Source organism: Petromyzon marinus, chromosome 35, assembly GCF_048934315.1.
Source record: "Petromyzon marinus isolate PM22_M1 ecotype Great Lakes invasive population chromosome 35, UKy_Petmar_22M1.pri1.0, whole genome shotgun sequence".
NCBI lineage: Eukaryota > Metazoa > Chordata > Hyperoartia > Petromyzontiformes > Petromyzontidae > Petromyzon > Petromyzon marinus.
Window position 1 is genome coordinate 13,405,786 of NC_133701.1, and position 15,238 is coordinate 13,421,023.

The 15,238-nt window shown below is 52.3% G+C and overlaps 1 protein-coding gene across 2 annotated transcripts in view; it reads left to right on the forward strand.

The window, feature by feature from the left end:
- LOC116948976 (tyrosine-protein kinase Src42A-like) overlaps positions 1–15,238 on the forward strand; it is a 95,263-nt gene that overhangs the window by 78,271 nt on the left and 1,754 nt on the right. For both annotated transcript variants that reach the window (XM_032966308.2, XM_076071948.1), the window contains exons 3-7: positions 5,288–5,451; positions 7,462–7,630; positions 9,592–9,750; positions 12,651–12,832; positions 14,607–14,763. In XM_032966308.2, the coding sequence (XP_032822199.1) occupies positions 5,288–5,451; positions 7,462–7,630; positions 9,592–9,750; positions 12,651–12,832; positions 14,607–14,763 (831 nt within the window). The remainder of the gene's footprint in view (positions 1–5,287; positions 5,452–7,461; positions 7,631–9,591; positions 9,751–12,650; positions 12,833–14,606; positions 14,764–15,238) is intronic.

Genomic DNA, 15,238 nt, shown 5'->3' on the forward strand with positions numbered 1-15,238 from the left:
TCTTCTGGAATCCGGCCTCGATGCACATCGCAAGGCCCAAAACTTGGTCACAGCAGCTGCGTCCAGGCCGGATTCTTGCTTGTTCGTCAGGGATCACTGACTCAGTGAGGGGGCTGATTTTTCTCTGGAGGTATGATGCATTCCAGGAGTTTATAAGCCACTAGCGGGAAGTACCCGGCGTTGCCCGGGCGAAACCCAGGCGAAAAAGACAGACACACATATCGTCTTACGCAGACATCGACCCACACACATACAAACACATCGACTTACACACTCAGACACATATGGACTCACACACACAGACATCGACGTTAGAAACACACGCAAAAAAAACAAAGAAAAAAATCCCCCATATAGCCTTACTAGACTGTAGGGGCAAGTGCTGTTAGTGAGCGCCTATGAAGGCCGGAATGGCACACAAGGGGGTGGGTGGCCAGCACCACGCCCGACCGCCTTTGTCTCCCTAGTGGCGATTTTTTTTCACACCGCACCAGGTACTCATTTGAGGCTGAGTCGACGTAGGGGATGCCCAGGACCGGTTCAGATAATCGTTACTGGTGTTGGCCGTGAGCGGGAATCGAATCCGTGTCGCCGGGTTCATAGCGCAGCGTGCTAACTGCTACACTATTGCTCCCCCATTAGACACACACACATGGAGTTACACACACACAGCGACTCACACACACACATCAACTCACATACATACATCGAAGTATACACACATCGACTTACACACACACATCGATTTGCACACACAACAACAACAACCGCCATTCGCCACTAAGTGGCGGTGATGTCACTGCGACGCTTGTGACAGGCTATCTGCACCTTGAGGCCACGTGAAGTTTCGAACGCCCGCTGGCAGGAGGTCACGGGGCAGACCCAGGTGTCACGGGTTGACTGACTGAGATGAGTGGCTGATGCACCACCTGTGCCCCCTACTGTGCCAACTTGCTGTGCTTTAGCCACCCAGTGCTCCGCTCGTTGTTGTGAGCGTCGCTCCTCCGCCCTCCGTTGTTGTTGGAGGGCGACTGCCTCCAACTGCCCAGCAGCGTATTTCAGGAGCCTTCTCCACAGAGGCCGATCTTGACACCGCTGGTACCAGTCATCGGCAAGTCCACTCAGCTCCACATCCTCCTGTACCACATCACTCCATCTCTTCTCTAGCCTGTGCTGTGCCCGTTTAGCACCCTCTATCCGGCCGAACAAAAGCTGTTTAGGCATGCGGTGGTTGGGCATGTGGGCTACATGACCCAGCCAACACAGCCTTGCCTGCCGGAGGAGCTCACCGATGGGACTTTGCCCAGATCTTTCAAGGATTTGTGAGCTCCTCACACAATCCAGCCTGGTTAAACCCAGGATGGATCGTAGGCAGGCCAGCCTAAATGTTTCTAACCGGCGAAGATGTTCCATTAGGGGGGTCCACATTTCGCAAGCATAGAGAAGGGAGGGAATGACTGTGGTCGAGAAGACTTGAAGCTTCATGCGGAGCGACAGACCAGGTAGCTTCCACACAGCGTTACACAACCGATGAAAAGATAATGCCACTCGACTGGTTCTGAGTGAGACCTCTGCAGTCAAACCGGAGCCGGTCATGAGCACACTGCCCAGGTATGGGAAACTCTCCACTCTCTCCACAACTGCCCCATCACCGATTGAGAGTTGTGGGGGTGAAGTGTCCGATAGTACAAAATACCCAGGCAGGTGCTTAGTTTTGGTGGGGCTGATGGTAAGGCTTCACCTCTTAGTGGCACGCTCCAGTTTCAGCAGCAGCGTCTCCAACTCCTCCTCTGAGTGAGCGGAAATTACCAAATCATCGGAAACGTAACATGGTTGACCAATAGGGAGCCATCCCTTGACCGCACCCGGGCATCGATCAGCCTCCCATTGTATCTGTACTAGATAGAAATTCCTCTGGTACAGCTATCAAAGGCTTCACGAACTACGTGATCGAAAAAGATGTTAAATAATGTGGAAGCCAGAGGACATCCCTGTCGCACCCCAAGGTGAACAGGGAATAGCTCTGACTCCTGGCCACGTAGTTTTACTCGGGCCCGCTCACCATCATGAAGGTCCTTAATGATCATGAGCAGAGGGTCAGGGACTCCGAAAGCACGAAGAATAACCCAGAGCCCAGGCCTAATGATGGTATCATAGGCCTTGACCAGGTAAATAAAGCAGAGATGTAGGTCTTGTTGGAATTCCCTACACCTTTGCTGTAGCAAACGGACAGAGAATATGGCATCTGTGCAGGACCGCCCTTTCCTGAAACCACATTGGGGCTCTGCAAGCCTCTCCTCAGCGTGCCTGGCAAGGGGATGTTGAATAATCCTTGCCAGGACCTTTCCCGGCACACTGTTACACACACACAGTGAGATGCCCCTGTAGTTGTTACAGTCTGTGCGGTCCCCCTTCTTAAAGAGGGGGACCACCAGGCCATCCTTCCAATCCTGCGGAACCCGTCTAGTGGTCCAGACTGTTGTTATGATGTCATGTAGGGCAGTCTGTGCATAAACGCCACCCTTCCTCAGCATTTCGCTTGGGCGATCATCTCTGCCCGGTGCCTTTCCTGGTCTCAGACTCTGGATCGCCTTTAGTACTTCCTCAACAGATGGCACTTCAGCCAGCCACTCACAGGGGGTGACTTCTTCCAATATTTGAGGCACCGCAGCCTCAGCAGGGTCATCCCCACTTTGTCCCACGATGTTTTCCATGTCGAGGGATTTCCCCTCCCCAAAGACTTCACAGAAATGATCAGCAAATCTGCAAACCTGTTCCTGGGGGTCGGAGATTGGATCACCGTTTTTTCCCCTAATGGTGGTAATAGGTGTGTCGCTGCCATTGAGGCAGACTCCATCTCCTCAGAAACCCGCGACCACCACCCATCCTTGCAGCACCTCACGGCTCTCCGAACCTCCGAGCGAAGGCTGTGAAAAGCCTACTCATTCTCTGACGTAGGATGCTGTAGATAGTGAGAGTGGGCGTGTCGCTTTTTCTCGGCCAGCTTGAACACCTCCTCTTTCAGCCAGGGTCTCTTGGGAGGTCTGGACTGCATTTTCAAAGCGGCCATTGCAGCTGCATGAGTCACAGTCCTAAATCTCACCCATTTATCCTCAACATCAGGAGGAGTGGTGGACGATGCCAATCCCAGCTACAACTGATGATAAAATTCTCGCTTGCAACTTTCATCAGCTAGCTGAGACCAGGCCACCTAGGGTTTGAATGGGGTCCTGGGTGTACACCCACCACTGGAGTGGAAGAATGGCAGGCACATCTTACAGATGACAAGTCGATGGTCAGTGGGCAGATCAGCTCCGTCCTGGTGTCAAGGACATGGGCTCGCATCCGCTGTTCTGTCACTATGTAGTCCAGCAGATGTTCTTTCTTGGACCCGGCATGCATCCATGATGTTGTGTGGATGCGCCGATGCCGGAACAGCGTGTTGGTAATTACAAGCCCATGGGCTGCACAAAAATCTAGCAGCCTCCTACCGTTTTAATTGAGCTGATCTGGCCCATGCCTTCCAATCACTCCAGACCAGATGCCAGCATCATGACCAACTTGGGCATTGAAGTCACCCAACAAGATGACTCTATCCCGAGGGGCCACTTTAGCCAGCTCCTGTGACAGGAGGTCATAGAAGGCATCTGACTCATCGGCCTTGCCTGTATCCCTCCACGGATGTTCGTCTTCGGTGGGGGCATAAGTAACCACAACCATCACTCCTCGCCCCCGGTTGATGGGAAGGCGAGCCCAAAGTAGCCTGGGGCTTACAGCTTCCCACACCTCACCGCCACACTACCACGCCCCCTTAATTCTTTTGTTCAGAAGAAGAGCCACACCCTGTTGTTTGGCAGTCTCCTGCCCCGAGTAGAGGACTGTCCACCCCTCATGGTGGCAGGAGCCAGAGCCGATGATCCACCGGACCTCCTGAATGCCACAGAGATCCAGGTGGTACCGGTCCAGCTCCCGACAGAGGAGTGAGTTGCAGCCTCTCCCCCGCAGTGAGCATTCGAACATTCCACATGTACATCCGTAGTGGCTTTTTGTTGTTTCTGGAGGAGCCCCGAGGGTAAAGATTCAATCTCCTGGCTCCGCCAAATGGGGTTTGGCCAGGAGACGTCATAGATGCCTGTCCCCCCGGGGCCTCCTGCACAAGCTTATTAATTAGATATTTTAGACGTGGTTTAGTGGTAACGTATTGAAGGTGCAGGGGTTACCAGCCCCTTGCACCCGTCCAGCACTCCAATTTAGCCGCTGTGGTACCTACAAACGCCCTGAGGGGAAAGGCCAATCGGAATTGGCCCTCCCCCCACGGCACTGCCCATGACAGCGTTGCTCGTCCGGCACCACATGGAGGTGGGTTTTGTTTTTTTTGCGAGCACCTATGTAGGCCGGCACGGCACACGAAGGAGTGGGTGGCCAACAACACGCCCGGCTGCCTTTGTCTCCCGAGTGGCAATGTGTTACACACCGCACCAGGCACTCATTTGAGGCTGACTCGACCTAGGGGAGACCCAGGACCGGTACAGATACTTGCTACTGGTGTTGGCCATGAGTGGGAATCAATTTCGGGTCGCCAGATTCGTCGCGCAGCGCGCGAACCACTCCACCGCCGTTCCCCATACACGCGCACTGCGGCCCTCGTGCCCGAGGTGGCGCAGGAGGCTGCGTTGAAATCCTTTTTTTATTCGTTCTGCGCAAAGCAAAGTTCGTCTCGCCGGGGTTTCTAACTCTATCTCACGCGAGCCTGCACTAACCACCGTACTTCTTTTTGCCTATTGCACAACCGTTTAGGTATGACATCATTATGGCGTTTTAGTCGTCAACGCTGTTCAGTACTCGTCAGAGTCGTGTTCTTGGGGCACGGTCGGTGGTGCCAGGCGGCTGCTCAGCGGTCAAGCGAGCGGCTCGCGATCGGAAGGTCGCGAGTTCAAATCCCGGTTGGGGGGGGTGTCACTCAGCCCATCGTCATCCCTCCGGGGTCGATAAAAATGCGTACCACAATGTGGGGGATGTTCAACTGCGAATATGCTTGTGGATTTCCACCACTGGCTCAAGGCTGAAATAGAAGGTGGGCGGCTGCCTCAATGCTTCATTTGAGCAGAGCATCACTTTGACCTTTCATTGTTGGGGGACCGCTGCCGTAACCCGTGCGCCCTGCATGTGTGTGTGCGTGCCCTGCGTGTGTGTGTGTGTGCGTGCCCTGCGTGTGTGTGTGCGGGCCCTGCGTGTGTGCGTGCCCTGCGTGTGTGTGCGTGCCCTGCGTGTGTGTGTGCGTGCCCAGTGCGAGACGTGGAGCAGGTGCGGCACTACCACATCCAGCCCCTGGAGGGAGGGGGCTTCACCATCAACAAGCGCGCCGCCTTCTCCACACTGCAGGACCTCGTGCGGCACCACGTGCTCGAAGCCAACGGCCTCAAGTGCGCGCTCATCTCGCCCTGCGTACAGGTGCGGCCCCACCAGGGCCCCGCCAGGGCCCCGCCAGGGCCTCGCCAGGGCAGGGGCCAGGGTAGATCGAGATGTCATCTTATACTTTCTCACGTGCCTCCGCTATTATGATGTTCGTTTTGTGGGCAGTCACATCGAGGGTTTTATTCATCAGAGCTTGATTTGTATAAAAAATGTAATGAAAAACTACATTGTTTAGATTTGCACACTTTTAGTGCCATACCGAGCTGAGAGCAGCAACTCACCAAACATGAGAACCAGTTTCCTCACCGGGTGGTTTCTGGGATTTGAAACCTGGCTTATTGTGCAGACGCCCCGAGTCACTCGGCTGCCTCTCTCAGATTTATTTTCATATTCACGCAAGATCAGGAAGTCATCAGCCAGGCCAAGGCTGTTAATGCCTCCAGCAGCACCACTGCACCTCGCTACCAACCCGTTCCACCCTCCTCCAGATCCCGCAGCAGCTGCCACTGGGTCGACATGCAGCGAGCTCCAAGATCTACCCTGACAGCCTCCCACCGTGTGGCCTTAGACTCACGTGGAGACCCACATACTCACATGGAGACCCACAGACTCGCACAGAGACTCATAGACCTACACAGCGACACATAGATCTGCCCCTACAGTCTCCTGCTGTGTGGCATTAGACTCACATAGACCGATAGACTCACATGGAGACCCACAGACTCGCAAAAACACAGATCTACCCTCAAAGTCTGCCACCCTGTGGCCTTAGACTCACATAGACCCATAGACTGACATGGAAACCCACAGAATCACACAGAGACACATAGATCTGCTCTTACAGTCTCCCACCGTGTAGCCTTCGACTCATATAGACCAATAGGCTCAGATGGAGACAACACAGACTCACATAGAGATATATAGATCTGCCCTAACAGTTTCCTGCAATCTGATCTTAGACTCACATAGACCCATAGACTCACACAAAGATGCAGAGACCCATAGATCTACCCTGACAGTCTCCAACTATCTGCTCTTAGAAGTCTTATCTTGTATGTATGTATGTATAAACTAAACTTGCTTTATTTTACCAGGTAAGGTCCACTGAGCTATTTAGTTCTTTTTCAGAAGCGACCTGGCCACAAATGATAGCTGAACGAAGTGGCTTGTCGCGTGGACATGTATAGCAGCCAAATACTCTCAGGGAATTTTTCTAATGTGGAGGGAAAACCGGAGAACTTGGAGTAAAATCCACGCAACCACGGGGAGAACATGCAAACTCCAAATATACAGACATCAAGGTCAGGATGGAACCCATGCCCTCCTGTATACCAGGCGAGGTAGTTAACATCTCACCACCGTGGCGCCCTCAACTTTTTTCACACCGTGCGTAGCCAAGCGTGCTAATTGGAGGTGCTAATTGGAGGTGCTAATCTCTTAATCCCTTTGGTCGGGGACTTGTGGAGTCCACTCTAACGCCGGTCTTGGCAACGGTCCCACGCACCCTGCACGCACAGCCCACCCAGCGCAACCGTTTCACCTCCCATCATTTAGCCGAGGCACTCACATGCCGCGTGTTTTCTTCGGACCTCTGCTTTGCTTTGCCATGGAATTCCCAGCATCCGTCTCAGACACCTGTGCGAGAATAGGAGTGTTAGCTAATTTTTTTTGTGAAGCTGTCTACAGTGTATACTTTAGAATTACAGAAAATAAAACAAATGCAATGAGTTAATTATTTCTAAAATATTAAAATTGCCGATCCGGCCACGCGGCTTGCACTTCGAAAGGCGTGAGTTTGAAATTCTAGTTGCAGGGGTTGACTCAGCCCACCATCATCCCTCCTTCTGGGGTCTATAAAATGAGTACTACTTCTTGGGGATTCAACAAATTGTCCTATGGATAGACTCGTCCCCGGCCATAGGAACGTGGAATTTCCACCACTCTGCAATGCTGCAAACGGGAGATGAGCGCCGGCTCACTGCTCATTAGTGGAGGGAATCACGCTGACTTTAGGGGGTTTGCGTTTTTTTTATTTTTACTCCGCAGGTCACGAGCCCTGTGACCTTCGGCCTCTCGCACGACACGGTGGACCAGTGGGAGGTGAAGAGGAGCTCCATCGAGCTGCTGCGCCAGCTCGGGGCCGGCCAGTTCGGGGAGGTGTACGAGGGCCTGTGGAACAAGACGACGCGCGTCGCCGTCAAGACTCTCAAGCCTGGTGCTCACAGACATGCGTCGCACACACAGCAAACACGTACACGCATACACACGCATACACACCTTCGGAAAAGACTCCCCATATTTCCTTAACAGACTGTTGGGACAAATGCTGTTAGCGAGCACCTATGTAGGCCTGCACGGCACACGAGGGGTTGGTGGCCAACACCACGCCCGGCCGCCTTTGTCTCCCCAGTGACAATGTTTACACATCGCACCAGGCATTCATTTGAGGCTGAGTCGACCTATGGGAGGCCCAGGACCGGTTCAGATAATCGCCACTGGTATTGGCTGTGAGTGCGAATCGAACCCAGGTCACCAGGTTCATAGCGCAGCACGCTAACCGCTACACTACCACTCCCCACTACACACAAAGCCAAAGTTCCCCCGTATAGCCTTAACAGACTGTAGGGGCAAGTGCTGTTAGCGAGCACCTATGATTGCCGGAACGGTACACGAGGGGGTGGGTGGCCAGAACCACGCCCGACCGCCTTTGTCTCCCCAGTGGCAATGTTTATACACCGCACCAGGTACTCATTTGAGGCTGAGTCGACCTAGGGGAGGCCTGGGACCGGTTCAGATAATCGGCACCGGTGTTGGCTGTGAGCGGGAATCGAACCCGGGTCGCCGGGTTGATAGCGCAGCGCGCTAACCGCTGTACTACCACTCCCCACTACACACAAATATGTACACACCTACATACATTCAACAACAACTGCCGTTCACCACTAAGTGGCGGTGATGTTACCATGGCACTTGTGCCAGACTAGGTGCAACCTGAGGCCACGTGATATGTTGAAGGCTCGCTGGCAGGAGGTTCCCAGGTGCCATGGGTTGACCGAATGAGTTGATGACAGATGCACCACCTGCGCTCCCTACTTTGCCAACTTGCTGCGTTTTAGCTGCCCGCCGCTCCAATTTTTGTTATTGTGAGCATCGCTCCTCTCCATCCGCTGTTCTTGGAAGGCAGCTGGCTCCAACTGCGTCCTTCATGATCCTCCTCCGCAGTGGCCGATCTTGACACCGCCAGTACCGGTCATCGGCAAGTCCTTTCAGCTCCACATTCTCATGTACCACATCCGCCCATCTCCTCTATAGCCTGTGTCGTGCCTGTATATCCCCCACTATCTGGCCAAATACAATGTGCTCGGGCATATGGTGGCTGGTCATACAGGCTACATGACCCAACCAATGCAGCCTTGTCCACCAGAAGAGCGCACCAAAGGGATTGTGTCCAGATCTTTCGAGGATCTGTGAGCTCCTCACACAATCCAGCCTGGTTAAACCCAGAATACACCGCAGGCAGGTCAGCCCTGCGTGTTTCAAACTGGCACGGATGTTCATTTAAAGGGGTCCAGGTTTCGCTATCCTAGAGAAGGAAGGGGGTGGCTGTGGCCGAGAAGAGCCGTAGCTTCGCGTGGAGCCTCCTGTATAGATATGCCTAAACGCGTTGAGTGTTTTTTTGTTAATTGTGCACCACTCGCAACGCCTGCATCAGCGCCATCGCCAAATAATAATCTGCTTGGCAATAGGTTCTCACGTGAGACTCACTGCAGATCATATCACTTATCTCTCTCTGCTTCTCCCTATTGCACTGCTCCACTTTGGAGTCCCCTCTCTGTATCGTGGTATTCCCCAAGCTCTTGTAAGAACCTTCACTTGTCTGGTGATGCTGCTGCATTGTCAGTGGTGCACAACCACAAATAACATAAAAAAACCCCACACATTTGTCGATAACACTGTGGCCGTAAAATGAAATAAATAAATACGTAACATTAACACTTAGAAAGTAGGCGATGTTTTGGATCATTGCTTGGCGAATGCGTTGAGTTTATTTTCTTCTGATTACATTGCTCACTTCGAGAATCGCGTTTCCGCTCTTTGTCGCTCACAACTTTGACAGTTGCTGTTTGTTGCCGGCCGCTTTACACTCCGGGCCCTCTGGGCCTTGCGTCCGCACAGGAGCCATGGTGCCCGAAGAGTTCCTGGCTGAGGCGCACATCATGAAGAGGTTCACGCACTGCAACCTCATCCAGCTGTATGCTGTGTGCACCACGGAGGAGCCCATCTACATTATCACGGAGCTCATGGTGAACGGCAGCCTGCTGCAGTACCTGCAGAGTGAGCCGCTCGCTCGCACGCACACACACGCGCTCATACTCACAGGTGCTCACACTTACATGCTCACTCACACGCACACTCACAACAACAACAATACCAACTGCCATTCTCCACTAAGTGGCGGTGACATCACCACGGCGCTCGTGCCAGGCTATGTGCACTTTAAAGACAGTGAAGTGTCGAGCGCCCGCTGGCAGGAGGTCACGGTTGACTGAGATGGCTGGCAGACACACCACCTGTGCTCTCCCCTGTGCCAACTTGCTCAGTTTTAGCCACCAGGCGCTATGTTCATTGTTGTGAGCATCGCTTCTCTGCCCTCCCCTATTGTTGGAGGGCGACTGCCTCCGACTGCCTCCGACTGCCTCCAACTGCCCAGGTAGCGTCCTTCACGAGCCTCTTCCACAGAGGCCGATCTTGACACGGCTGGTACCATTCCACTCAGCTCTACATCCTTCCATACCACATCAGCCCACCTCTTCTCTAGCCCTTGCGACACGCATTTAGCCCCCTCTATCTGGCCAAGCAGACGCTGCTTGCCTATACATTGACTGGGCATGCGGGCTACATGACCCAGCCAAAGCAGCCTCGCCCGCTGGAGGAGCTCACTAATAGTACGGTGTCCAGATCTTTCAAAGATCTGAAAGCCCCTCACAGTACCATCTGGTTAGCCCTAGGATGGATCATAGGCAGGCCAGCCTACGTACATGTTTAAAATCAGCACAGATGTTCCTTTAAAAGGCTTCACGTTTTGTAAGTCTAGAGAAGGGAGGGCATAACTGTGGCTGAAAATACCAAATGCTTTATATGGGGTGATACGCCAGGTAGCTTTCACGCAGCGTTACGCAGCTGATGAAACAACGCTGCTCGACTGATTTGAAATAATAAGCATGCTGCACAGGTATTAAAACTTCTCCACTCTTTCCACAACTGCCCCATCACTCATGGGGAGTTGAGAGAGTAGAGTATATGATGACCCAAATACTAAGGCAGATGTTTTATTTTGGTGGAATTGATGTACAGACCCCACCTCATAGTGGCAGGCTCCAGTACAGCAGCAGAGTCTCCAACTCCTTCTCAGAGTGAGCAGCAATTACCAGATAATCAGGTTGAGTAACAGGGAGTCATCACTTGACCATACCCTTGGCATCAATCAGCCTCCAATTGTATCTGTACCAGATGGAAACTCATTTGGTACAGCAATGGAAAGCCTCTCGAATTATGTGGTCAACAAATATGTTAAATAGTGGACATTCCTGTCACACCCCAAGGTGAACAGGGAGTGTCTCTGACTTCTTGCTATTCAGCTTTACCCAGGCCTGCTCACCATTATACAGTTACTTCTTCATTATGAGCAGCGGGTCCGGGAGCCTAAAAGCACGAAAAATAACTCAAAGCCCTGGTCTATTGAATCTATTATGGGTTTTGACCAGATCAATAAAGCAGAAATGTAAGTCCTGCTGAAATCCCCTACATCTCTGCTCTAGCAGACGAACAGAGAATATGGGGCTCCACAAGCCTCTCCTCAGCGTGTCTGGCAATGTGTTGTTGAATAATTATTGCCAGGACCATTCCCGGCTTCACATTGAGGGGGGAGATGTCTAAGTAGTTGTTGTGGCCTCCTTTAAAAAAAGGGGGACCACCAGGGCATCTCAACAACCCTGTGGAACTTCTCCTGTGGTCCAGACAGACAGGGCAGCCTGGATGCCAACGCCACCCTCCTTTAGCTGTTCGCTAAGGGGGTCATCTCTGCCTGGCACTTTACCTGCTCTCAGACTCTGGATCGCTGTTCATACTTCTTCAGCAGATGGTACATCAGCTAGCTACTCGCAAGGGGTGGCTACTTCCTCCAAAATTTGAAGAACAGCAGCCCATGGCAGGGTCAACCCCCCCTTGCACCCATGATGTTATTTGAGCTGAGGGGTTTCTCCTCAGCTGTAGCAGCTGCATGACCCAAGTCCTGAATGTAACCAACTGAAAGAGGAGGGGTGGGGGGATGGTGGCAACCCCAAATTCTCGCCTGCTAACCCGAGACCAGGGTCTGTGAGACCTCCACTCGAGCAAACTCCAGATAGTATTTGGTCTACACTTCCACTGCTGGAATAGGTGGGAGTATCCACACTCTGCCCCACCAAAGATGACCGGTCGATTGACTAACCGTAGTTGTACCCATTGACACTGCTGGTTTGGCAGAAGCAGTGGTGTTGGGGATTTATTAAACTTGCGCCGTGGTTTAAACTGCCGCGCCGGGAGATGGAATCGGACTGGCGAGCTGGAACCTGATTAAACCACGGCAGCTCCAGTTACCAATTACTGCACAAAAACACCATGACACTCAAATTTGGGTTTTCGTATAATTTGCCTAAATTCCAGCTCTTGAGAATTAGAAATCTCAATCTGACTGCCGTGGAGCTGTCGAACCTCCATGATATCTTCACTCGCAGTTGCGTTTGGCTTGGCACATCCATGTGCGTGTCCATACCAGTGCCATCGTCACCCCTCAATCCGTTCATGTGGATAATTCTGTAACTTAAATGTACTCCTGTTTTTAAAAGTAATTTGTTGGAGCCTACTTTCATTTCAAGAAAAATAATTTAATGTTACAATTATTGAAGTTTGTGCACTGTGTTCAATTCCGTCCGTAATGCATTTGTTTTTGTGTAACCCAGCTGTCTCTCGATTCTATTTGCTTATTTTTTTTCTCTCATTTATCTTTTCTTCATCGTTGATTTCTTCGTGATTGTAATTTTTTATTGGCTTTTTCATTTATTTTTGGCGACCCAGGTCACTCTTGCAAATCAGACTCTATCCTTGGTTCTCATGAGTTGTCATCTGGTCAAACAAAATCAAGCTTGACGCCGTCCTCGCCGTTCGTTGTGCGCCGCGCGTGCCTTTGCTTGCAGACGACGAGGGGGGCGTCCTGAAGATGTGCCACCTCATCAACATGGCCGTGCAGGTGGCGTCGGGCATGGCCTACCTGGAGGCCCAGAACTACATCCACCGCGACCTGGCGGCGCGGAACATCCTGGTCGGAGACAATCTCACCTGCAAGGTGGCCGACTTCGGGTTGGCGCGCGTCATCAAGGTGGGTCGCCGGCGTGGCGCGCGGGGGCCTGGCTTGAGGGGGAGGGGCCCCGCAGCGTTGCCGCTCCCCGACCCGATCAGTCCGTCTCTACAGCTGCAGCGCGCGCAAATGTTCTCTGGCACGCGTCGTGGCGGGTACTGCAACATTCGACCGTCCGTCCGTCCAGTGCTCGTCGAGCTCGCATTGGATTCCGCTTGCCGAACTAATACATCATGAGGTCACGCTGATTACTACACACAAAGCGCTGGCCACGAATGAACCCCAATACCATGATGATCTCGTCAAGGAGCATGAACCACCACGTGAACTCCGATCATCCTCGCAGCGGCTTTTGGCTGGCCATTGAACAAAGACGGTTACCATATCGCACGCTTTCAGATGTGCTTCTGCAGCCGTCTGGAATGCTCTCCCTTCTGATATTAGGAAGCCACTGGAGCCGTAGACTTTTAAATCATCTAGATTCAAAACTAATTTTCTTTAGAACTGTTTTTTCCGCTTAGTTTCTTGGCCTTCCTCCGCACCTCTGATTAGCACGGTTGGCTACGTACGGTGCAAAAGAAGTTCAACGTACATACTACATGGCTGCCTTTGACAGCGAGTGACCTGGGTTCGAGTCACAGACTGAACTTTACCCAGGCTACTCTTGTAAACGGGGTGATCCTAGCTCCTTGAGTTCACACCTGGCTGAACGGTAGCGACCCGCTCCCGACGTTCGGATCACCGTTGTCCAGAAACTCCCAAAATCCGGCCTCGACACAACGTTTGGGTTGAGCGTGATTTTTGTTGTTGTTTTGGATTTACCTAAAAATATTCATGACCGGCATTGTGGAGATTTATAAGCAACAAAATAAATAAGCAGGCAATCTGCTTCCTTCAATTATAAGTCCCTTCACATAATAAAAAGCAAATAAATAATATCGATTTTCTTTTCGCATAAGTCGCACAGCCTTCTGGGAGTGCATAGTTTCAACAGCATTGGTTCAGCACAAGCTACATTCAGTGTCTCATCAGCAGTCAGGCTTTTCTTGAACCAATGTGAGTGAACTACCAGAACCCTCTCTCTGTTACAACACAGAATAATTAATAGCCCCATTGTGGAAAACATAAGTAACAAAAAAGGGCCATATGTAACAAAAATAAGGAGCCTTAAGTATTTGGTTGTGTCTTGCTGTAAGGAGGGGAAGACGATGCAGCGTGTAGGCTGCGGGTGAGTGACACTGAGTAGAGCGAGGAAGAGTGACTGTGCGTGCGTTCGCAGGATCATGGGGAGCGGTCGTCTTGTGGTTAGCGTGCTGCGTTCAAAACCTGGCGACCCGTGTTTGATTCCCCGTCACAACCAACACAAGTGGAAATTATCTAAACTGATCTTGGGGCCTCTCCTAGGTAGACTCAGCGGTGGCGGTAGTGGTGGCAGTCGTGGTGATGGTAGTGGGGGTGGCAGTCTTGGTGTGGGTAGCGGTAGTGTAGCCGTTAGCGTGCTGTGCTACGAACCTGGCGACCTGAGTTCGATTCCTGCTCATGGCCAACATCAGTGACGATTATCTACACCGGTCCGGGGCCTCCCCTAGGTCAACTAAGCCACAAATGAGTATCTGGTGGAATTTGTAAACATCGCCACTAGGGAAACAAAGGTGGCCGGCAGGTGGTGCTGGTCACCCAACCCCACCTGGTGCTGTGCCGACCTTCATAGGTGCTGCTACTCGCTAACAGCACCTCGCCTCAACAGTCTGTTATAGGCTATACGGGGGGAATTTTTGTCCGTGTTTGATCGCAGGATGACGAGTACATCGCCCGGGAGGGAGGGAAGTTCCCCGTGAAGTGGACGGCCCCCGAAGCAGCCAACTACAGCCGCTTCACCATCAAGTCGGACGTGTGGTCGTTCGGCATCTTGCTGTACGAGATCGTCACGTATGGAAAGGTGCCCTACGCGGGTGAGCAGCAGCAGCAGAGAAAACGCCTTAAACCACACACGAAGACCAAAGGTCCGGCCGTATAGCCCCTGACGCACTGTTGGGGTGAGGTGCTGTGAGCGAGCACCTGTGAACGCCGGCACGACACGCGGGGGGGGGGGGTGGGCGGTCAGCACCATGCCCGGCCGCCTTTGTCTTTCCACAGTGTTGATATTTACACACCGAACCAGCTGCTCATCTGAGGCTGAGTCGACGTAATGGAGACCCTGTACCAGTTTAAATATTTGTCACTGTTCACAGCTGTGAGCGGAACTCAGCCTCGGATTTGCTGGGTTTGTAGCCTAATGCGCCAGCCGCTGTTCCACCGCTCCACACAACACGATGACAAACATCCCCCCAAAGCTGTACATAACAACATGATGAGGCACTGAATGTCAAAACTCATCCATAATTTGCTTGCGCTCAACCAAGTGCTGCGAAAAATGTTTTACTCCCA